Below are 25430 nucleotides of genomic sequence, written 5' to 3' on the forward strand. Positions count from 1 at the left end.
CAGTCGTATCTTAAAGCAAATTCAATTATCGCTATTTTTTTTTCTTACGACTTTGTCCCAAAATGAATCTTGTAAAAGATCTAAGCACGAAAATTACAAAAAAACGATGTCATTAGTAGTTTTTAAATATTTAAATTTTTTCATTAATATTCCGAACCTCTTTAAGAGAAAGGATAAGGAGAAATTAAGCACTAATTACTACCGATAAGGAAAACTAGATTTTAATTATACTTGGTACACGTCTTACTCGTTAGAGTGCTAGAACAGGAAAGAAAAAAATATTTATAAAAAAGAATATATTACCACCAGCGAAAGTTAATTCTATTCAAAATATCTAAAGAAGTGTCGCCTTTGTAATACAAAGACGAACTCCCCAAGCAGTATCAAGTGCATTGTCTTTATCAATTAAGCAGTTTTTGATAATATCTTCAGCTTTATCTCCATATTCTTTGCGAATGTAGTCTGAAGCTAGAGTCTTATCAATCGTTCCTTTGTCATTAACTATCTTTAAGCCTTCGCTTCCATATAAACAACGGTTAAATTCTTTTACAGTTGCACCATATTCACCATTTTTAACGTGATTGTAGAAATCTTGAAGTGAAATATTGTTTGCTTTGGCACATATTTTTACAGCTGATATTACTACGGGATCGGTTTGGCTAAATAATGGCTAAAATGTAAAGAAACAATAATTATATGGTGTTTTAAGTTTATGTAAAGTAAAAAGTATAAAAAAGTAAAAAATATAATTTAAAATTCTACCAAATAATAAAGTTAAAGCAATTAATTAACTTTTTTCTTTCTACGATGTATTTTATGGTTAGATTTTCATATTTAACAATTTAATCTTTTAAGATATAAGATATTTTGACTTTAGAAGTATTACCTACCGATTTATTTTTTTTTGTTACTTGTTGGTTACGTGAAAAGATACTAAAAGGGCCAAGTGTTATGTAACATATTTTTAAAAAACTTAGTTTTGTTATTCAAGAAGATTTTAAGTATCTATTTATTATAAATCATTTTTACTTTAACTCTATCTAGCACATTAACCCTGCGTTGGTATGGTGCCTAAAACTTACATATCTGGTGTGGTGAGGTGTGACATACCCCATAGCAAAATACGTCTTGAAATACTCAATACTTGAATATCTGCATCAAAAGTATATACTGTTCATTTGAAATAGTGCGTACTATTAAAAAAATTAAAAAAGTATTATCAGCTCAAACAATTTATTGCACAGTTCAAAAATAGCAGAAATAGCAACTTAAAATCATTACATTTTTCTAAATTGAAAAAAAAAACTAAAGACTTCTGAATACAAAACACAACACAATTTTCTTTATTGATAAACAATATAAAGAATAATACATACATCAACAAAAGTTACAACATCATTTACGGACTTTCCTCATTGACGCAAGTATCGCATTTGAAACATGCGTATTCTAAACAAACAAAATGTCTGCAATCATAACACACGTAGCGACTTTTTCTGTCTCTTGTTCTGGGACACACTACACATCTACCTTGTACTTTCTGAAGTTTAGGCAACGGTTCATCACAATCTGCAGTCTTATAGCTCGGTGTCTCACGGTTTTCTCGGTAACCGAGGATTCGGTTGTCTTTCTTTCATATAATCTGCTATCAGTGACAAACTAAGATATTTCAAATATTTTCGCCGCTTCAGTGTACAGTCATTATTGTTGATCTTATAGATTATTTGGGAGTTAATTCCACAATATTCAAGAGAGCATGGAATACTGTCAATGGCCACCTTATGCTGTTTCGGGAAACGTCGTATGTACCTGATAACTGGTCAACGGTGTCAACCCCTCCTTTAGTAACATTGTAGAATGTGACTATTTCCGGCTTCCTAGCGTTTCCCATAGATGAGTCTATTCTGTCATCATGGTGTAGTGTTGATAACAACAGAACATTTTTGTTTTCCTTTGGGATATAGGATACTAAGGTTGTATTTTTTGGAAACCTAAAAGTGTAGAATACTGTTCTGGATTTTTTGTGTTGACCATTGTGGAAGGAATTTGCTTCTTGTTCTTTAAAACAGTACCCACAGATGTTAATTGGTGTTTTTCAAGAAGTTGTCGCATAAATGGATAATTAGTGAACCAATTTTCGAATGTGATATTTCGTTTGCTGCCAGACACTAATGAAATCAATCATAAAACTACATCTGTAGGCATCGTAGTCAGTTTGAAAGGATCATCCGGTTGAGAACCACAATAAATTTCCAAGTTTCTAATATAATAACATCTTGAATCGACTAAACCAAAGATTTTGATTCCATAACGAGCCGGTTTATTTTTAATGTGTTACAGAAAAGGGCACCTGCCACGAAATGCCTCCAATTTTTCATCAACAGTGATATACATACCAGGTGTATAGGCAGACTAAAAATTGTCAACTACTCTTTCGAAAACACCGCTAATTGGGGCTAATTTATCGATTTTGATTCTATCTACGCATGTACTTCCATTGTCAAACCGCAAGCACCTTAGCAGAAATAGAAAGCGTTTTAGAGACATTCTTCTTCTTCTTTTTCATGTGCCATCTTCTCTTAGAAGGTTGGCAACCATCATGGCAATTCGCACTTTCGATACCGCTGCTCTAAAGAGGTCAGCAGAAGTGCAGTTAAACGAAGCTCTCAAATTGTTTAACCAGGAGATACGTCTTCTTCCGCGACTCCTTCTACTCTGTATTCCTCCTTGTATTATTAATTGCAGCAAGTTATAACGCTCGCCCCTTATGACATGTCCCAGATATTGCAGTTTTCTGACTTTAATGGTACTTAAAACCTCTTTATCTTTTCCCATTCTTCTCAACGCCTCGATATTCGTGACTCTATCCACCCAACTTATTCTTAATATCCTTCTGTAGGCCCATAACTCGAAGGCTTCTAATCTGTTTGAAACATCTTTCTTTAATGTCCAAGCCTCCAACCCATAAAATAATACGGAGAACACATAGAATCTCAGAGCTCAATGTCCCTGCTGCAGAGTACTTTTTTCAGTTTGTTGAAAGAATTTCTTGCCTTCTCTATTCTTGCCTTAAGCTCTTCTGTGTACTCAATATTTTCGTTAATTATTGTACCCAGATATTCATATTTTTCAACTTTTTTAATTTGTTCTCCATGTATTGTTATGTTTTCTTGGCGCTGTTGGGCTTTTGTAATTAACATAAATTGTGTCTTTTTTGTGTTTAGGGACGGTCCGTTTTCTTCGCTGACTTCTACCACTCTGTCAACCATTTGTTGTAAATCTTCAAGACATTCCGCCAATAAAATAGTGTCGTCGGCAAACCGTATATTATTGATTGGTCGGCCATTTACTTTATTTCCCACAGTTAGTTCTTCTAGTGTTTCCTGGATTACTTTCTCTGAATACAATGTCAACAAAGTAGGAGACGGACGCAGCCCTACCTGACGCCCCTCTCAATCTGTATTTCATTTGAAAAGACGTTGTTCTCTTTTACCACATCGATCTTATTATAATAGATAGCGCTAATGATCTTAATGTCTCTCATATCTAAGATTTTCTTTTCAAGTTATTCGATAAGACGGTTATGTCTGACCTTATCGAAGGCTTTGTTGTAATCCAAGAAACACATATACTGGCTGATTAACATCCATACACCTTTGCACAAGTACAAAGTGTTTAGAGACATAGTTTTATTGAATATTGGCATTTATGTGCCGTCATTAGCCCAGAAATATTGAAGGTTTTGCCGGGACGATCGATGAATTCCTGCTAAATAAAGTAATTCAAATACGGAGGTCTCTTTTACTACGTATTGGTGATCATCGTTCACTTACCGAATTGATTTTCTCATTAGTACGTTTTACAATATCAGCAATGACTATGTCATCCATGAAAAGCTTCCAACAATCAATTGCAGTTTTAGCTTCTTTAGCGTGTCGTTTCACGCCAGACAATTGAGCAATTATATTTTTGGCTCTAGTGAGAACCGATCGTAGTTATACCTTTTTAGCCCATTTCGTCACTTTATCTCTACCCCAATAATATTTAGCAAATGTACTCACATAATCTCCATTCTCTTGTTCACTTTCATCTTCGTCGCCATCTTTTTCTGTGTCATGAGAACTATCACTAACATTGTCGAGCTGCACTTCGTCTTCGGAATCAGGAATAGCCTCATCTTCATCACTTTGTACCTCTTCCCAGAATCTTAGCAACCTTGCTTGTTCTTGTTCATAACTATACATATTCATAACAAATTTTGAGCACAACAACCAGAATAAAAAACAAAAAAATCACGTAAAATGTCCAGGCATCAACAATAATTAACTGACGTGTGGTGGGGTGTGACATACCCCTGCGGCATATTCTCGCATCTATGTAAGTGGGTTTTGAAGAAATTATAAAAATAACAATGCTACTCGATAGAGTGATGTTATAGTAACAGCTACTGAACAATAGAGAGCGGTAAGATGCAGTTTTTGAGAGAAATTCCATTTTTTGCATGCGTGGCGTGTATCACAGCCCACCAAACCAACGCAGAGTGAAAGACGATACACAAACGCAGAAGGTGTTAAGTGCAGTAAAATTATTAGTAGATACTGGAATGAGTCATGGGCACATAGAGCCTGTTTCCATTCATAAGATACCTAGTTTATTACACATTGCAAATGACAACACTGCTTTCTCCTTCGATAGCCTGATGTATTGAGGTCATAATAAACGTGAATTGGAACAGAACAGAACAAAACTATTCTAGTCATTCTTTTAATGAATTCAGTTGACTGTCGAAGAGTATTTTTTTAAAGTAATTTCTCTCGCTTAGAAGGATTTTTTTGTTGTCAGTACTATGTTAGTAATATAAGTAAATATTTATATTACTAATATATTGGCGAGCAATTTATCGTTTCTATTGAGCATAAGAAAAATGTGTCTCAACGTTTATGGTAATAAAATGTTTGGCGTCTTTTTTTAATTATTATTGTAAAGAACAAGAATGTATCTAATGAAATTAGATTTTAAGTTGATACTTAACACCAGTTACCTGATAAAAAACAGTTTTTATATTTACCCATGACACATATTCATCAAGTGGCTGTCAATATATTTCCTGCGAAAGTGCCACATTAATGCCAAAATCGATAAATAAAGAAGATAATGATTTGAGTTCTCCAAATATTAATATTGATAATAAGATCGAAGGTAATTATTTTTTAATAGTATAGAAACATGAATTGTTCAATATTAAATTACTTTTTAAGCAATTTGTTCCAGAAATGAACATATCATTTTAAAATATAAAATAAAAATATAGTACTTTAGACTTTTCTTAGTGTAGAATAAGTAAAATAGTCACTTTATGAAGTTTGCTCGGGATAGCCGACTTGTTGGCGCCACCACAGCCTCTTAAATAGTTTCACACCTAAATACAAGAGGGGTAATCTACACTTTTACGCACCAAGTATTATTTTTTAGTTCGTTCTCACAGATCGCCCTTGAGGCATCGCATTTAAAAACACTCTCAATTCACGTATAAAATATTTCTCTACGCCGAAATCGGGCATTTTTCTCATAAATACGGTTTTCTCTTTTACGTGTGATAAAGAAAGAATTATTTGATATTGTAACTGTCAGCTACGTCCATATTGAGGCATTTTTACTCTAAAAATAGTTAATTATAAGTCGATAAACTAAAGGTGATTTTATTTCTCTGGAGTTATATTTGCTCACATTAACAATCCTTATCCTTCAACGGTCACTGAAGAACCAAACCTATGGAGATACATCCACTCACAAGTCCTTTGAAGTAAGGCTTGGAATCAAAAGATTTCCAACCCTCGAATGTAGGTAGCCAGTTACAATGCTCCCACTCATTCGTGGTCCTATCGAGCACAGATTATTTGATGAAACAGGACTGAAGAAAGAAAAGGATTACACACGCCGGAGAGCAACAGGAAGAAAGAATAATGGTTTCTCGTCCCTAGAAGAAAGATTGCACAAGTTGACCTTCGTTCAAGATTAGACACGTGTGTTTTGTGAAAAGTGCGTTATGTGCTGGTAAGCGACAGCGGTAATTAAATTGGATACTTGAAAAACATTTGGTGAGGTTAAAACTCTTTCTATATATTTCTATAGTCACTGCATGCACACATTTATATTTGGTAGATATTTGTCTCGACTTTTAGTTGTTTATTAATATTTATATTAACTAATGGCTTTGATTTGACAACAGATCTTTCTTCTCAATATCGCTAAAGATAGCTGACAATTGTTTATTATACAGATTGTCTCACAGCCCGCTCTCACGAATAATATTTGTTTATCACTCTAGTAAAAATACTCTATTAAAATTAAAATCGCGTCTTAGTTGAAAAAGACATTTACACTAAACAAAATCATTCACTCTTATTTCTCGCTCAGCATATATTTGCAAATAAATTCACTTTTAAATAAAAAATGGAAGCTTTAAAGAAAAAGTGCAAATCACTTAAAGCATCAATTACACGTATCTCAGAATGGTTTATATCCAAAAAAGACACAGAAAACGAAATACTTGATTTTGAAAATAGGAAAGAAAAACTTTTTAATTTTTTCACACAATATGAACAAATTCAATTAGAAATCGAACAGACTGATGACAGTGACCAACAATCAGCTGATCGAGCAAACGTTGAAGAAAAATACTTCAACACACTCAAAGGTTTGCAAAGAAAAATAATAGAATTAAATTTAACAGAAAATAAAGTACCTAGCTCAAATAATAATGCTTTTTCCAGTGCGAGGCTGCCTGAAATTATCATGAAAACCTTTACCGGAAATTTTTCAGAATTCAATGAATTCTTTCAACTATTTGAAACTCTGATCATAAACAATTCAAGTTTAAATAATGTACAAAAGTTTATATATTTAAAATCCTTCCTCAAAGGAGAACCTTTAAACTTAATTAGCAGCATCGAAGTAGTAGATGCAAATTTTGCTATCGCTATAAAAACCCTAAAAGAAAGATATGATGACAAATCACGAGTGATTAGTACTCTTATAAAAAAGCTGTTAAAGTCTCAATCTCTAGTTAAATGCACTCCTCAGGTACTAAGAGATTTTCTTGTACACACAAAGCAAACGCTTCAAGCTCTTAGTAATCTCGAAGTTCCAATTGAACATTGGGACCTCCTTTTAATAGAAATATTTTAAGAAAAAATAGATTTTGCTTCTCACAAGGCTTTTGAATATGAAGTAGGTTCTAAGAATGTTCCAACACTCAAACAATTTTTTGAATTTCTAGAAAAAAGATGTGATGTTTTAGAGAAACTTAATCACTGAAACTCAGTCAAAGTTTATTAATAAAGTCACTCAAAAAACTGCTCATATTTCCACTATAAATAATAATAAATCTAGCTATGAAAATTGCATATTTTGTAAACAAACTGGTCATAAAATATATCAGTGTAACTTATTTAAAGACACAAATTCTCGAGAAAGGTTTAATTTTGTAAAGCAAGCACAGCTTTGCAGAAACTGTTTTGGCACTAAGCATTTTACTGATAAATGCATCTCTAAATACACATGTAAAATTTGCAATAAAAAGCACAATACACTTCTGCATGAAGAAAATAATTTTTCTCACACTCATGAAAATAATTTATTTTCTCCCACTCGAAGCAATCAAAGTGCTTCAAATTCACATGATGGTAATCAAAGTCACGCCAATAGGCAACAATCACGCTTTAATGCACCACAAACCTCTCAATCGTCCGCAAGTATACAGGGTGATTCACAAACTCGCCATAGTGCACCACATATTTCTCAAAGTCATTTTCATGCTCATCAAAGGAGTAATAATGCCCAAGTTACTCAAACAATTAATTCTCCACATTCATATAATGAATCAACAAACACTTCTACTCACTTAAGCACTCAGACAAATAAAAATTGTCTACTCTCAGACACACAAAGTCAAAATTCATCTTGCATCTCTTCTCTCTCCACTTTCAATCCAAAAAACGAAGTTTTGCTAGCCACAGCGCTGGTAACAATTTACTCTAAAAGTGGACAACCTGTACACGCAAGATGTCTTCTCGATAATGGATCTCAATCGAGCTTTGCAACAAAAGATTTAGTAAATAAACTAAATTACTCTACCACTAATAAAAGATTACAAATTTCCACAATCTCTCAAAATTGTTCCATCTCAAATGAAATGGTAAACATTGAATTTTTCCCATATAAAAACAATGATATGAAATTTGAAGTATCATGTGCAGTTTTGGATAATATTACGTGTAAAATACCTCAGGTACATCTAGATCGTAGCAAAATAAAAATACCAGATGGCATAAAGCTCAGTGATCCCTCTTACTCCTCCCCAGGGAAAATCGATCTCTTATTAGGTGCAGAAATTTACTGTGATCTATTAAAGGATGGTTTAATTCATATTGGAGCAGGTCTTCCAGTGCTTCAAAACACTCATTTAGGATATGTTATGTTCGGTAACCTATCTCCACAAGTTTCATCTAAGAAAAAGATGTACTCTCACTCAAACTGTAACTATTCACACTCGAATCATATTTCTTTATTTGTTCAATCTCACACTGAAGAAGAAAATATAAATAATCTTCTCCAAAGGTTTTGGGACATTGAAGAAGTTCCCGAAATAAAGCATTTAAGTCCTGATGATGAAAACGCTGAAAAAATATTTAAAGCCACAACACAAATCCTACCGAATGGACAGTTCCAAGTAGATTTACCCCTATGCACGCCTAATGAAAATAATAAATTGGGCGACTCTTTCCAAATGTCGCGAAGGCGATTTCTAAATTTGGAAAACAAATTCTCAAAAAATGATTCTCTTTACAAACAATATAAATCTTTTATAGATGAGTATGTTGAATTAGGACATGCAAAATATGTTCCGTTGTCTCTGCAGAATGTACACTCAGAAAACAAATATTTCTTGCCTCACCACAGTGTAGAAAAAGACACTTCTCACACAACTCGTTTGCGCGTAGTTTTTGACGCATCCATGAAAACCACTTCTGGTTTTAGCCTTAATGATATTATGTTAAAGGGTTATACCACACAACCAGAACTATTTGACACTTTAGTCAACTTTAGACTCTTCAAGTATGTATTCACATCTGATATAAAAAAGATGTTTAGACAAATCAGAATAAACCCCAACCAAACTTTCTTATTAAATATTTTGTGGCGCAACTCTCCCTCGGAGCCGTTAAAATGTATACAATTGGAAACGGTTACATATGGAACGAAACCAGCTACCTTCATTAGCACACGATGTTTAATTGAACTCGCAAACATGCATAAGGAAGAATATCCTCTCGCTCATGATATGCTCATTAATTTTTGCTATATTGATGACATATTATATGGTACAAATAGTATTGAAACACTCACACTTGCGCATGAGCAAATCACTGCACTGCTACAAAAGGCAGGCATATCTCTTCACAAATGGTGTTCAAATTCACCACAATTTTTAGAAAATATTTCACAATTTTCAACTGACTCTACGTATGTTATATCTTCAGAAAATCATTCCAATAAAATATTAGGTCTTTGTTGGGACTCTAAATTAGATAGTTTCTCTATTTCAGTGCTAGAAATCGAAATAAAAGATTCCTACACTAAGAGACAAGTGCTCTCGATAATCGCAAGTTTTTTCGACCCCAAGGGATTAATTAATCCTGTAATAGTAACCTTTTGTTATTGAAAATTATATATGTAGTATACAAATACACGCATTTTCCGACGCTAGTGAAAAGGCATACGCCAGCTGCATATATATTAGAGTTACTTATAGCTCAAGGAATGTCTCTTCCACACTCATCACCTCTAAAAGTAGGGTAGCTCCAATAAAAACATTAACTTTACCTAAGTTAGAACTTATGGGTGCTGTTTTATGCAGCAAACTCACTAAAAGAATAGTTGAAATTCTAAATAATAAATTAACTCAAATAGACTCAATAAACTGCTGGACGGACTCAGAAATCGTACTTGCTTGGTTAGGCTCACATAGCTCGAGATGGTCACAGTTTGTTGCAAATAGAGTTTCTGAAATACAAGGAAACCCACAATTTAAGTGGCGATATATAAAGTCAAAACAAAACCCCGCAGATATTGCGTCAAGAGGCATGTCTGCTCCTGAACTTCTAAACTCAAAATTTTGGTTTCAAGGTCCCTCATTTCTACTTAATTATGACTTAGATTTAACTTCTTATGATTCAAAACCAAATGTAAGTAAAATACCCGAAGAAAAGAAAATAGTTCATCTAGCACAAGAAAGCCCAATAAGTTTCATTGAAAATTTATCTCTCAAATTTTCAAACTTCTCAAAACTACAACGCAGTATCGCACTTATTCTCAGGTACATTCACAATTTCAAGTTTACAAATGAAAAATATGTTGGACTCTTCTCTGTTTCAGAATTAAAAAATGCTGAAAATTTAATAATAAAACTTTTGCAAAAGGCACACTTTTTTCGAGAATTTTCTTGTCTTGAAAATAAGGAGATAATTTCAAATAGAACAATTTTAAAACTCAACCCATTCATAGATAATCAGCAAATGATTCGTGTAGGTGGTCGTCTAAGGTACTCAGACGTCCCATATGAACAGAAGTACCCATTACTTCTACCCTCTCATAATCACATAGTAAAATTAATGCTGCATAGAGAACATATAAGATTATGTCATGCAGGCCCTCAAAATACTCTTTCCAATTTTCGTTTAAGATATTGGTGTCTAAATGGTCTCAAAGAAACTAAAAGGATAATTAATAAATGTCACGATTGTTTTAAATTTAAAGCAAAGACAGCCACACAGTTAATGGCTGATTTACCACGGGAACGTTCATGTTTCTCCCCTCCATTTACCAATGTTGGTCTAGACTTTGGTGGTCCATTTCTTATAAAAAGCTCCAATTTAAGAAAGGCTCCAAAAATAAAATCCTACATAGCGTTGTTCGTATGTATGGTTACTCGTGCAGTGCACATCGAATTAGTCACAGGTCTCTCTACCGAAAGTTTCTTACATGCTTTAAAAAGATTCATCAGTAGGAGAGGCTGTCCACAAATTATCTACTCAGATAACGCCACTAATTTTCTAGGAGCTAGAAATCAGTTGAGGGAAGTTGCACTATTTCTTAAACAAAAGGAAACCTCTGAGTCCATATTCAATTTTCTCTCCTCTTCTGAAATCCAATGGAAATTTATTGTAGCCCATTCTCCGCATCATGGTGGCATCATTAAGGCTTTTTTTTAGGCAATACCACTTTAACTTTTGAAGCCTTTAGCACAGTTCTCGCATAAATAGAAGCAGTACTAAACTCACGCCCTCTTTGTGCTATGTCAAATGATCCAAATGACTTTAACACATTGTCTCCAGGACATTTCCTAATAGGAAAACCAATTACGTCATTTCCTGAAGAGATAGTGACGGAAATACCTGACAATAAATTAACAATTTGGCAAAACTACATGAAGATTCAGCAATCATTTGCCAAACGCTGGAAAATTGATTACCTTAATCAACTTCAGAATCGCCCCAAGTGGTTAACACCACAGACGAATCTTGAAGTTAACAACTTAGTTCTATTAAAGGAAGATAAAGTTCCACCCCTACACTGGCCATTGGCAAGAATTGTTGAATTGTTTACTGGTAAGGACGATAAGGTCCGTAGTGTTAAAATAAAGACTAGAGATGGATATTTTAACAGACCCATTACAAAACTCTGTCCTCTTCCTGTGGACAAAGTAGAAAATTAAAATTTTAAATTTTGTCACATTTATATGTATTACTCTAGTTTAGGAATAGTTATTTCTTAAATTACATTTAAGTTAAGTTTGCTTACTTTCTCAAATCACTATTTCTTTCGTTTTGAAGTAAATACTTCAACGCGGGCAGTCTATGTTCCAGAAATGAACATATCATTTTAAAGTATAAAATAAAAATATAGTACTTTACACTTTTCTTAGTGTAGAATAAGTAAAATAGTCACTTTATGAAGTTTGCTCGGGATAGCCGACTTGTTGGCGCCACCACAGCCTCTTAAATAGTTTCACACCTAAATACAAGAGGGGTAATCTACACTTTTACGCACCAAGTATTATTTTTTAGTTCGTTCTCACAGATCGCCCTTGAGGCATCGCATTTAAAAACACTCTCAATTCACGTATAAAATATTTCTCTACGCCGAAATCGGGCATTTTTCTCATAAATACGGTTTTCTCTTTTACGTGTGATAAAGAAAGAATTATTTGATATTGTAACTGTCAGCTACGTCCATATTGAGGCATTTTTACTCTAAAAATAGTTAAATATAAGTCGATAAACTAAAGGTGATTTTATTTCTCTGGAGTTATATTTGCTCACATTAACAATCCTTATCCTTCAACGGTCACTGAAGAACCAAACCTATGGAGATACATCCACTCACAAGTCCTTTGAAGTAAGGCTTGGAATCAAAAGATTTCCAACCCTCGAATGTAGGTAGCCAGTTACAAGGCCCCCACACAATTATTTTTTTACTTTTTAAATTACTAATTAACTTTTTAGTTGACCCTCAACAATTGTCTGATGATAATTGGGTTCTAAATTCTCCTGCGTTATGTTTTATTGAATCAAGTGGCAGTGAATATGTTCCAGGTGAAGAAGAATCCGATGGTGACAGTGTAGAATTGGCAAGTATTGGATTAAGTAGTCGGAAAAATACTAACCAGGGAGTGGGAAATCTTGAAGCAGAAGAAAATATTTCAAACGTAAGCTTAGAAGAGGCCAGTTCAACGAATACTCTGCAGTCATTATCTGTAGAAGCAACAAACACCGCTGAAAAGATAAACATTTTGTTCCTAGCATAACGACAAAAGAGTCAAAAATATTCAAAAGGTTTCCAATCAAAATAAAAACTAGCAAGCTTAGGGTAAGACATCCCGATACCTGGAAAAGAAGAAAGGCATTACTTGCTAAAGAACAAGGCAAAGCCTACACATCCAATACAGGGAAAATTGTACCAGCAAAAATAGCCAGTTTAAAAAATATGTGTACGGAAAAGTGCAGACTAAAATGCAGCAGTAAATTTAAGTATGAAGAATGAAAATCAATATTAAACAATTTTAATTTACTTAATATTAACGGAAAAATTGCCCCCTTATTTAAAAATAGTATCCCTAAATCAGTAGCACGCATTAGAAAAGATGCAAGAAAATACAAATCTGTATCTTATCGATATACTGTTGTATTCAATATCAAAAAAATTATTGTGTGCAAAAAAGTATTGTGTTCATTGTATAAAATAGGGATGAATAATTAGATGTCATTAAAGAAAATCTAGCCACCGGAGCATCTGCTTTATCTCTCGATAAATATGGTGGACACTGTAATAGGCCAAACAAATTAAATGATCTTGTAAAACAGAAGATAATAAGGCATATTTTATATATTAAATATATTTTTGGAAGAGTCCCACTACTGACGTACCAGTAACCCCAACCATAAATATCTGCCACAATCTTAATATGTCAATCATGTATCGATTGTACAACCAAAATATATTTTTTTATTTAATTTAACGTGCTTGTGACAGCTTCGGCCATTAGCACGAGGCACCGTGGATACAGTTATATAATTATAAGGTACAATTACATATTATAATATACTATAGTTATATATTATTTAGTAAGTTTTCTAGCTTCAGGAACTGGATAGATGTAATGACTTGGCTCTGGTTCGATAATATATCTGTGATGTTGCCCTTCATGCCCAGTTCTTGGCGTCGTTTATTGTAATGAGGGCAGTCCACAAGAATGTGTAGAACGCTTGGTGGAGATTGGGAATAGTGACAGATTGGCTTAGGTGTAGAATTCATTAGGTGACCATATGTAAATCTGGTGTGACCGATACGCAATCTTCTAGTAACAACCATCTCATTTCTAGTTATACCAGTGATAACGAACCACTCAATCGTCTGATCTATTTGGTGTAAAAATGTAGTGGATTGGTTCCAATGATTCTGCCAGTAATTTCGTACGAGTTTCTTTATACTAGTTTTTAGGTCACTGGCAATTTGTATATTATGTGGTGTACAATTGGATACAGCAGCTTCTTTGGCAAAGCGATCGGCGTTGTCGTTACCCATAATACCGATGTGGGAGAGAATCCATATGATAGTGATATGGATGTCGAGGATGATCAGATTTTGGTAAGTGTCATGGATTTTTTCTACAAGAGGGTGATTAGTAAATAGATTATTGATGGACTGGATAGAGGCAAGGGAGTCTGTACAGATGGCAATATGTTGATTGGGTGCTGTACAGAGTTTGAAGGCTTGGTAAATAGCATACAGTTCACCAGTGTGGCATGTGGCAGGTATTTGACATGAACTAACGACTGTTTCCGTAGTGGTAACCGCACAACCAACCCCCGTTTGGCTCTTTGATGCGTCAGTGTAGAGTACCCGATCGAATTTCTTAAAATTAAGAATTTCTAGTAAGGATCTCCTAATCAAATCCTGGTTGGTTTCTGCCTTACTAAACTTTGTAAGTGACACATTAAATTTCGGTAAAGTTTTGGTCCAAGGAGAATTCTGCGGGATCTGGAGAGGGTTAGTTAGGGATAAATTTATATGTGGTATTAAAGTTGGAAGTAGGAGGGAGATAGTGTGTATACGTGGAGCAGGAGGGTGAGTACTAGTATAGTTGGGTAATGTCAACAGTGTGTGTAATGGATTAGAAATGTTAGCTGAAGTAGAGACAGCATAAGAAAGGAGGAGATAATATGTCAAAGTTTTCTCTACAGAATTTAATTTATCGTTTAGCCATCCAAGGAGCGGTACATACAGTATCTGTGATTGAGGGCAAGCCAGTGAAGAGCACCATGAGAATATTAAGATAGGATTCAAGTTAATGAGTAATGACCGCACTAAAGCAAAAAACGATAATACATTACAATGCATTTGCAGCAAACAATGCCTTTGCCAAAGATAACAACCTCTAACACTTTTTATTCGCGGCAAATATGGTTGTATAACTTGAATATCCATATTGAAACAGTAAATGAACAAAGGTCTGTTTTTCAAACATGGACAGAGAATGTAGCAGGTAAAGGTAGTTCTAAAATTGGAAGCTTCTTGCTTAAAATAAAAATTGTTTATTTTGTATCAGTTAATGACAGTTCGAGGTTATTTTGACAAAATAGATCATAAATTTTGTGAAGTCGGCAACACGTATTTGGACTCTGATCAAGACTTTATAGGAATTGAAAAAGTGCTTAGAAGATTGTTAGAATAAGGGTTTTATTCTGATTGCTGTGTGGTTATGAACTATTTTATAGCGGAATAGAGTTATCCAATGTGAATATGCTTATAGAGAATCGACAACTGAAGAACATTGGACATACAGATCAAGGGTGAAGTTTAAAAATACTAAAAAGGAGGAAAGAAGGATAATAGCATTACAAATGGACAGCTAACTATTACAAATATTTAGAAAGATTGGGTTAATGGAGACTGAGAAAAATGAAAGGATGTATAAATAACTAAAAGAAAAATACCTCAAATTGTACAAAACGAAAAGTTATAAACGATATAAAGGAAATTGTAAGGCGTGAAATCCAGGCAGCACCAGTATTCGTGATTATTTAAATAGAGTAGATTTGGAAAACACACCGAAAAACATTAACACTGTCAGGAGGAAAAATATCCGAAACAACTAGCATCTAGGGACAAAGTTCACGCTGTAATCTATAAACTGAACATCAAATGTGCTGATGATGACGACTTTTTAACTTATCAATTATAGGGGCATAAACATATCTGGATCCAAGAAAAATCTTTTTGAATGTCGAATAAACACCGTGCTAATGGATGGTATATTTGACTATTGTCCGAAATATTTAACGCAATTTTATCGCAAAATATTCAAATACTATGAGAAAGCTATCCATTTAGCAGTGAAAGCGTCGTGGTCAATGACCAATGGTTACGGTGGATATTTGGCTTTACATTTTTGCCATTCAATCAAGCAGAACAAGGATTTTTGGAAGATCTCATGGCTGGAGCTTCAGAAGAAATTCAATCATTTACAGATTATCTGCTAGATAATTTTAAAGCTCCAGATTCACAGAACTCACCTTCCATGTGGGCGGCTTCAGAGGTTACGTCAGATGCTAATTTTGACATTCTAAATTCAATCAATGTTGTAACCAAAACCATACAAAAACATTCATCTTCGTCGAAGTCATTTAAATATTCCAAAAAGAATATTTTATTGGAATAAAAAGTGCACACTTTCACGGAAAGAATATAATAAACTGTACTTAAATAAAGATTTCAGAATGAAAACGTGCAATACCAAACCGGTCCTTTAGATAGATCTTCCTTTGCAGAGGTGGTGAGGCAAGAGGAGATAGAAACGGTTTTTGAGATGTTTTTGATAAATAGTTCAGTTTTTATAAGCAGAACCAGGAAGGAGTTTTCGCTAGGGAGCTAATTAAAGTTTATCGTTTTAGTAAAGTACAGAGGCAATTATACAGAGGCAAATTTATTGAACTAAACTCGCATGACTTTCTTGTGTTAATTTTATGTGTAAAAGCTCTTTAATTTAAGAAAACATCTATTTCTGAGGGATTTGTTTATATTTATGAAAATTGTCAAACGTATTTTATCATTATATTTTAATTTTATTGCACAAGTTTGAATTCTTTTATTTATTCCCTTCTATTCCTCTTGTTATTGTATATATATATATATCATCATCATCATCATGTGCAGCTTTATCAACCGTTTCCAATTACGGTGCAGCCTCCCTTATTTCAATGTTATTCTATGTTCTTATTATTATTCGACGATGTCTTAGTTATACGTTGTTCTAATAATTTGCGCTCATATTTTTCTATCTTGTGCTATTCGAGACCACGTTGTTCCTGTTAATTTTCTAATATCATAATCCCATCTGAGATTCGGGCGCCTCTTTGGTCTCTTAGCGTTCCTGGGGTACCACATAGTTGTTCTAGTGGTCCATCTGTTATCTGTTCTTCTTGCCATATGTCCTGCCCATTGCCATTTCAGGGATTTTATTTTTTGGATTACATCAGTCACCTGGGTTTGCCTCCGTATCCATTCAATTCTTTTACGATCCCTCTTTGTTATCCCTAGCATACATCTTTCCATTGCTCTTTGAGTTACTTGAAGTTTCGACGTTATTTCTCTCTTTAATATCCAAGTTTCACATCCATATGTCAAGACGGGTAATATGCATTGATCAAATACTCTCTTCTTGAGGTATAGTGGCATTTTGGACTTGAAGACTATGGAATTTCGTCCGAATGCTGACCACGCATGTTTTATTTGTCTGTTGATTTCCGGAAGTAGTGATCCCGATTTATGTATGAGCTGTCCCAGGTATATGTATTCATCTACTACTTCTAGCGAGGTTTCATTAATTTTTATTTCCACGTTGGCGATCAGATCATTGCACATTATTTTAGTCTTTGCTAGGTTCATTTTTAGGCCTACCTCATTGCTGGCTGTATTAAGGTCATTAATTTGCAGTTATAATTCTTCAGGACTTCTAGCAATTAGAATGATGTCATCAGCGAATCTAAGATGGTTTAGGTATTCTCCATCTATACATAGACCTTGGTTGTTCCAGTCTAATTTCCGGAAGATATTTTCTAAGGTTGCATTGAAGAGCTTAGGGGATATGGTGTCTCCTTGTCGGACTCCTTTCTGAGTGGGAAATTCTGGGGTATTTTCATATATGCTTACTCTAGCTGTGGCCTCTTTGTATATATTTGCTAGCGTTTCGACATATGGTTTATCTACTCCTTGGTCGATAAGAGCTTCTATGACTGCTCTTGGGTATACGGAGTCAAATGCCTTCTCGAAGTCTATGAATGCTAGCGCCAGTGGTAGATCATATTCCTTTGTTCTGCTCATTACTTCCCTTAATGTTTGAATATGATCCATTGTGCTGAAGCCACTTCTAAAGCCTGCTTGCTCTCGGGGTTGTGCAGCGTCAAGTGTGTTCTGTATTCTGTTGTTAATGATTTTGGTGAATACCTTGTATATCACAGGTAGCAAGCTGATCGGTCTATAATTTCTAATGTCTTCCTTGCTACCTTTCTTGTGAATAAGGATTATGTTGGCTGAATTCCACTTTTTTGGAATATGTCTCGATTTTAGGCAGTCTGTGTATATTTTTGCTAGGATTTTCCAAGTTGTTTTACCAGCAATCTTTAGAAGTTCGGCTGTAACACCGTCATTACCGGCTGCCTTGCCGTTCTTCATGCTTTTAAGAGCTGCCTCTACCTCATCCACGAGAACATCTGGTACATCTTCTTGAACCACAATTTCTTCTTCGCCTATTTCTTGTGCTTCCGGAGCTTTATATAGACCCTCGTAGAATTCGGTTACATGTTTTATTATTTCATCCCTATTTGTGATCCTTCCGTTGTTGTTTCCCAATGCTATTATTTGCTTTCTACCGATTGTCAACTTATTCTTGGTTTTCCTATAGCTTTTACGGTTTTCGATTGTATTTTGTACACGTCGTTCATTGTAGGTTTTTATATCTTCTGCGATCTTTTTCCGTATTACTTTGCACAGTTCGGTATATTCAATTCTATTAATATTGGAGTTAATTTTCATTTCTCTTCGTTGTTTTAGGAGAGCTGTTGTTTCATCTGAAAGTTTTCTATTGCTGTTGTGTGCTTGTGATCCTCCAACTTCTTTGGCCCAATTTAAGATTGTTTCCATTAAGTGTGTGCTATTCGTTGGGTCTTGTAATTTTTCTTGAATTAAATTTTGATAGCGTTCCGAGTTGTTGCTTAGGTTAGTGATATTTACCCCTGCAGTTGGTTTCTGGAGTAATTTCATTCTTTCTAGTTTAGTGTTTAGAACGACCCGAGATCTAATTAGTCTGTGATCGCTACCTGTTCGGAATTTGTTGAGCACACTTACATCCTTTATGGTTTTCAGCTTATTAGTTAGGATGAAATCTATTTCGTTCTTGGTAGTTGCATTGGGAGCTAACCATGTCCATTTCCTGTTGAGGTTCTTCTTAAAATAGGTATTGGCGATTGAGAGGTTCTGGTAATGTGCGTATTGAACCAGTCTCTCTCCCCTTTCATTTCTTTCTCCAATGCCAAAGTTGCCGACACATTGTTCTTGATTTGATTGTTTACCCACTTTGGCATTAAAGTCCCCGACTAGATACTTAAATTGGCTTTTGTTCTTGTTAAGCACCTCAGTTATTTCATTGTAGAATTCCTCTATTTCCTCATCGGAGTGGGATATGGTTGGTGCATATACTTGCACAATTTGGATGGTGTATCTTCTGGATAGTCTTAGACTTAGACTAGCTACTCTGTCTGAGGTGCTTGCTATGTCGACTATCCTATCCTTCCATTTCTTATTAATTAGGAACCCCACTCCACTTGTTCGTCCATTTTCTGTTCCTTTGTGATAGAGGATGTTGCCCGATTCAAGTTCTATTAACTCTTCGTCCTTTCGTCTTACTTCGCTTATTCCGACGACATCCCATTTAATATTAACTGCTTCATTTTCTAACTCTATGAGTCTTGCCTGGTTCGCTAACGACCTGCAGTTATAGGTCGCTACGTATAGTGTTGTTGATCTGGCTGGGTAGTGGTTTAGACTCCGCAGATTCTTAGCACCCTCTGCCCTCCTGACTGGTTTCCGAGAACTACCCATCTCGGGGTCAGTTGGGCCTACGGAGAATGAGGGCCGCGGCTTTCTTTTTCCTTTATTCATAAGGGGTCGCGAGGCATACCTTACCACGCTGCCTCAGGTCGGGTTGGTAAGGGGCAAGTGTTGTCGTACAATGGCTTTTGCCAGTAACCATTGAGTTATATTATAATAATTAGATTTATAGTTCCATCGTTGATTAAAATCAGTTTCCCAGATATCGAGGGGAGCATTATATATATATATATATATATATATATATTGTTATGATGTATTGTTTGTGAATGATGAGCAATGAGTGTTTTTTTTAATAATATAGGGTTTTTATCGCGGTTCTCAAAGAATTAGTTTGTAAGTACTTTTTTAAATTATCTTTATTATATCTATTATGAAACACAGATATATATCTAACCTAGCCAATGTAAATTTAAAATAAACTATCTTTAAATTGAAATTCTTATGAAACTAATTAAATTCTATAGACGATGTAAAATTTAAACAAACTATCTTCAAAATTGAAATTGTTATGACACTAACTAAATTATATTAACAAATTTTTGTACCTTTCTGTCACTGAATGCCTAAATGAACTGTTTTCCACTGTATAGATTATAATCACTACTTAATGTCTTCTTCGCAGCTTCGGTTATCCTTGTTTTTGTGAAATTACTTTTTCCAATTATCAGCTTCCACCAATTTAAGATATTTTTCTTCACCAGCATTTATAAACCACCAAGCAAACCAGCAAACAGCATTTATATTTATTCTTTTTTTCTATATACCAATATCCAATCACCAAATATATTATTTAATTTTAATATTCAATTAATACTTCTTCCATTATCCAATCATCATTTATACATAACATAATTTTTAATCTTCAATAATATTTTCTTTATACTGTTTCTTAATCTTGATTTAACTCACTATATTGAACAATTATAACTGATTGACTGACTCTAACTAACTTTTATACTAAAAAACTGGCCATCATAGTAACTGTAACTCATAATAACTGATCTTCATAGTAAACTGAATGGACTTTCTTACTAAACTGCCCGACTGACTCCTCTGAATCCAAATCACCGGGTATTTATATCTTTTTGGATGTTCCAGAATTATCTCGCAAGAAATCATGTTCCATTTGTTCTATTAAACACATGTCTGAATTTTTTGGAAACAGTATATGTTCGATCCACAGACATAACCATTATTTCGAGAATGTTCCACCGTAAACAAAGGACAAATTCTCTATTCTGGAGAATTCTTTAATTTTCTATTGATAATTTTGTTGACATTTAGGCTTTTCAGATCAGAATATACACTTAAATTAGTAACTTAACATTCTAATTTAATAAACTACACATTTTAAACAACTATAACCCCACTTATTCGTAAAAATTATTAATTTCTGTCTGTCACTTACTGTATAGTTGGTTGCCTATGCACATGGCTCACTTAAATATATTATTATATGCCAATTTCTTAAAAATGCCCTCACATAAATATATTTTTATAAAATTCTCTAGTATATAACTTATTAAAATAACCAAATACTTTTCATATCTAATATTATGTAGTATATAATTTATAAATTATTTTCTTTAAACACTAATCATATCAATATATATATATATATATATATATATATATATATATATATATATATATATATATATATATATATATATATATATATATATATATATATATATATAAATATTTATATATATAAATATATATATATATATATAAATATTTATATATATATATATATATATATATATATATATATATATATATATGAGCTCCTTCCCATATCAGGTGGCCCAACGAAAAGAAGATCTAATTTTAGAAAACAAAAACTAAAGTCCATAAACTTTAAACGTGTTAATTCATGAAGCAACATTCTTGGATTTCGATAATTATGTATGTATTAATTATGTGTTAACACCTCACCATCAACTGTGTCCTCAAAAAAATAAGGACCAATAATTTTATTGTTAATGATACCAGCCCAAACGTTAACTTTTTTAGGATATTGCTTGTGAGTCTTACATACCCAGTCAGGATTTTCTCTGCTCTAATATCTATAGTTATGTTTGTTAACCGTTCCGTTTAAATGAAACGTCACTTCATCAAAAAAGATTTTTGTTTATTTTAAAGAACTATTTTGTTTTGAACTGCAAATTTACGTTCATTCTGTCCATCATTATTTCACAGAATTCTTGCCTACTGACGAAATCATATCCATTTAACTCCTGAACCAACTAAATTTTGTAAGGATGGTATTTTTCTTTATGCAAAATTCTCAAAATAGATGATTTATTTACATCATCGACGGCGGCAGGTTTTCCAGTTGTCTTATGCGGATTTTCCTCAATCTCTAGAAATACATCTTCCTTTTTTTCATCAGTAAATTTAACATTTCTACCTGGTTTTTCAATATGTTTTCTCGGTCTCGGAGTCTCGGACAAAATAACCATAATTAAATTAAATGCGCGGATAAATATTATACTGACGTCTTTTAGTAACTTTAAATACCTAAATGACAGCAGCTTACTAGATTCATCTTAATTGTTCATTTGGCCTTACGATTGCACAAACTCTAAAAACTTTATATTGCTAAATAGATGACTAAAATCGCTTTCTAACAAGGTAACATACGACCGACACGACGTTTAAAATTTTAGAGAGAATGCTTTTAATTCAAAGGGCGTGCTGGAGGGGGATAATATTTTCATACTGTAAATTGTCAATTTAAGAATAAAAATCGACCTGTTTTAGGTTTTTTTTCACATAGTACATAATAACGCTATAAATGAATTTATTCCATACATATGGATCGCATGATATAACAAAACAGAAATAACGTACTTACTGAAGATGTAGCTGAATAGACTGATAATAATAGTAGAACAATAATTTTATACATTCTTACACCGATTATTCAAAACTATACTGATGAATAACCGCAAAGCTGATCTATGGTCTAACGACTCAGGTGCATACTTTTTAAACAACTCTTTTAATTGGATTTTGATTAAGTTACTCATTATAATTAATTATTATCCTTGAGTTTTTTTTTATTTTACTAAAGGATTTCTAATTTGTTTATTTATTTAACAAAGTCAGCAAATTTACATATAATAAAATTATTTCGACTTAATGTGAGATAATCTTTCGATTCGAGGTAGGTTTATAAGAAATGATTTTGATTTTAATATAATGACAAAGCATATAAGTTTCTGTATTATGTCCTGTCTAATGACCTTAAATATACAATAATTTTATTTGATAAGCAATGCAGAGTCATGCAGAAGTTAAAAATTGTTGTGTGAATGTATGTGGAGTGTTTTTTCTGATTTTAAACAAAACCAATATACAGCCTAAGACCTAAGTTTTATCTATTATAGCCCCAAATCGCCTTTCTCTGTGCTTCACCATTATTACAATTAATGTGGCTAAAATGATTAATGTGTACTAAAATGATATTTTAATTTTAATTTATTATGTTAGTGTATTCCATGTAGGTATGTGATTAAATTTTTAATTTTACAGCTTTAACTATAAGCTCACAAACACAACTACAACAAAGTGAAGTTATTAGGTCAAAGAACAATATTTTAAAAAAATATAAACTTTATTTACAAGCAACCTCTTACTTCTTCTTCTTCAGCCTTCATTCATCCATTGTTGGACATAGGCCTCCTACAATTGTTTCCACGCTTCCCTATCTTTTGCAATTCTCATCCATTGCTTTCCAGCTACAGCTGTTATATCGTCTATCCATCTCTTTTTGGGTCTTCCCACGCTTCTTTTTGTTTCTCGAGGTCTCCAGAATGTCACTTTATGAGACCATCTGTTGGTGTCTTGTCTTGCTACATGTGCTACCCATTGCCATCTCAATGTCGCTATTTTTTCCATGATGTCGGTTACTTTAGTTCTTCGACGTATTTCGATGTTAGGAATTTTGTCTCTGAGGCTTATATTTAACATGGCCCTCTCCATGGCCCGTTGAGTTACTCTTAATTGTTCTGCCATTTTTCTTGTTATTGCCATAGTTTCCAATCCATAAGTTGCAACTGGTAGTATACAAGTGTCATAGGTTTTTCGTTTTAAGTGTATTGGGATTTTTCTGTCTTTTAAAATGAAGCTCAACTTCCCAAAAGCAGCCCATGATAATTGTGTCCTTCTTTTAATTTCTAGGGTTTGATTTTCCTTTTCGTTTTTAATTGCATGTCCTAGATATATATTGTTCTACCTTTTCTACATTGATGTTATCTATCGTGATGTTTTCTAGGCTGTTGCTTAATATCTTTGCTTTGTCGAGATTCATTTTTAATCCTATTTGATTCGATTTGTGATTTAAATCTTGTAGCATTGATTTTAGTTCATGGATATCTGTGCTTATTAGTACTATGTCGTCTGCGAAACGCAAATGGTTAAGATATACTCCATCTATTTTTAATTCCTTTTCGACCCAATTTAGTTTTTTGAAGACATTTTCTAATGCCAATGTAAATAACTTGGGTGAGATGGTGTTACCCTGTCTCACGCCTTTGCCAAGGTCTCTTTTCATAGTTTCCAGATCATCATCTATTTTTACGTGAAAAGTAGCATCATCGTATATATTCTTAAGGAGGGCAGCATATCTTGAATCTACTCTGGCGTCGTCCAATGCTGTTAAGAAAGCCCATTTCTCGATACTGTCGAATGCTTTGTGATAATCGACAAATGTCAGATGTAGTGGTATATTGTACTCTATTGTTTTTTTCAATAACTGTCCGGATTGTTTGCAAGTGATCGATAGTGCTAAAACCCTTACGAAAGCCTGCTTGCTCCACCGGTTGGTATGCATCTAGCTTAGCTGTCAATCTATTTGATATTATTCGGGTTAGTAGTTTGTAAAGGTGTGACAACAAGCTTATTGGTCGGTAGTTTTCTATATTTGCGGCGTCTTCTTTTTTATGGAGTAGAATGACTTCCGCATTTTTCCATGCTTTTGGTATTTGTCCTTCAAATAGGCATTTATTCAGTAATGCTCTCATTGTGCAGTGCCTCTTCTAATGCAGTGCCTCCCATTTTTAGCATCTCTAAAGTAATTTTATCTTCTCCTGGTGTTTTCCCATTTTTCATTTGTTTTAGGGCGGCTCTAATTTCTGATGTTATTATTTCAGGGAGATCCTCTGAGCCCACATTTAAGATATGTTTTGTTGGTATACCGAGGTTCGGAATAGTAGAAGTATACAGCTTCTCGTAAAATTTTCGGATTTCTCTAACGATCTCTTCCTTATGCGAGCACAATGTTCCACGGTCGTCTTTTATCTTTATGATTTTATTCCTGCCAGCGGATTTACATGTTTTTAGTACTTTCATGCTCTTATTGTTCTCTATGGTTTCAAGAATCTGGTTTGTTCTATAAGCTCTGAGGTCTTTTCGAATATTTTTTTTAACGCTTCTGTTGAGCGCTTTATAGTCCGGGTCATCTCTGTTCGTTCTTCTTCTTACTACAATGAATGAAATATAAAAAGTGACGCTATATAAATAAAAGCAAAATTTATAATGTTGTCGAAGCTTGCTGACTCCGCCCTATTCATTTTTAGTCGAACTATAGAGCGTTCCACGTTAAGAAAATCGCGTTGCGGAGATATGGCGATGTATTTCTTATGGACGATAGAAGCGCGGCGATGCCACTATGAACACAAACACGATTC

The 25430-nt window shown here is 33.8% G+C and overlaps 1 protein-coding gene across 1 annotated transcript; it reads right to left on the reverse strand.

Moving 5' to 3' along the window:
• Window positions 1–306: 306 nt before the first annotated feature.
• Window positions 307–22717, reverse strand: LOC140442743 (uncharacterized). Its single transcript, XM_072533719.1, has 2 exons — window positions 22595–22717; window positions 307–670 (listed from the first exon to the last, which is right to left on the reverse strand). Exons 1-2 carry the CDS (start codon window positions 22646–22648, stop codon window positions 335–337), a joined length of 390 nt encoding a protein of 129 aa, XP_072389820.1. The 5' UTR covers window positions 22649–22717; the 3' UTR covers window positions 307–334.
• Between the last annotated feature and the right edge of the window lie 2713 nt (window positions 22718–25430).

Source organism: Diabrotica undecimpunctata, chromosome 6 (genome assembly GCF_040954645.1).
Source record: "Diabrotica undecimpunctata isolate CICGRU chromosome 6, icDiaUnde3, whole genome shotgun sequence".
NCBI lineage: Eukaryota > Metazoa > Arthropoda > Insecta > Coleoptera > Chrysomelidae > Diabrotica > Diabrotica undecimpunctata.

Bases quoted from the DNA above. Each gene is read 5' to 3' on its own strand.
- LOC140442743 (XM_072533719.1), bottom strand. From the start codon at position 22,648: ATGTATAAAATTATTGTTCTACTATTATTATCAGTCTATTCAGCTACA. The intron at 671-22,594 runs GTAAGTACGTTA...TTTACATTTTAG, and splicing joins TCTATTCAGCTACATCTTCA to CCATTATTTAGCCAAACCGA.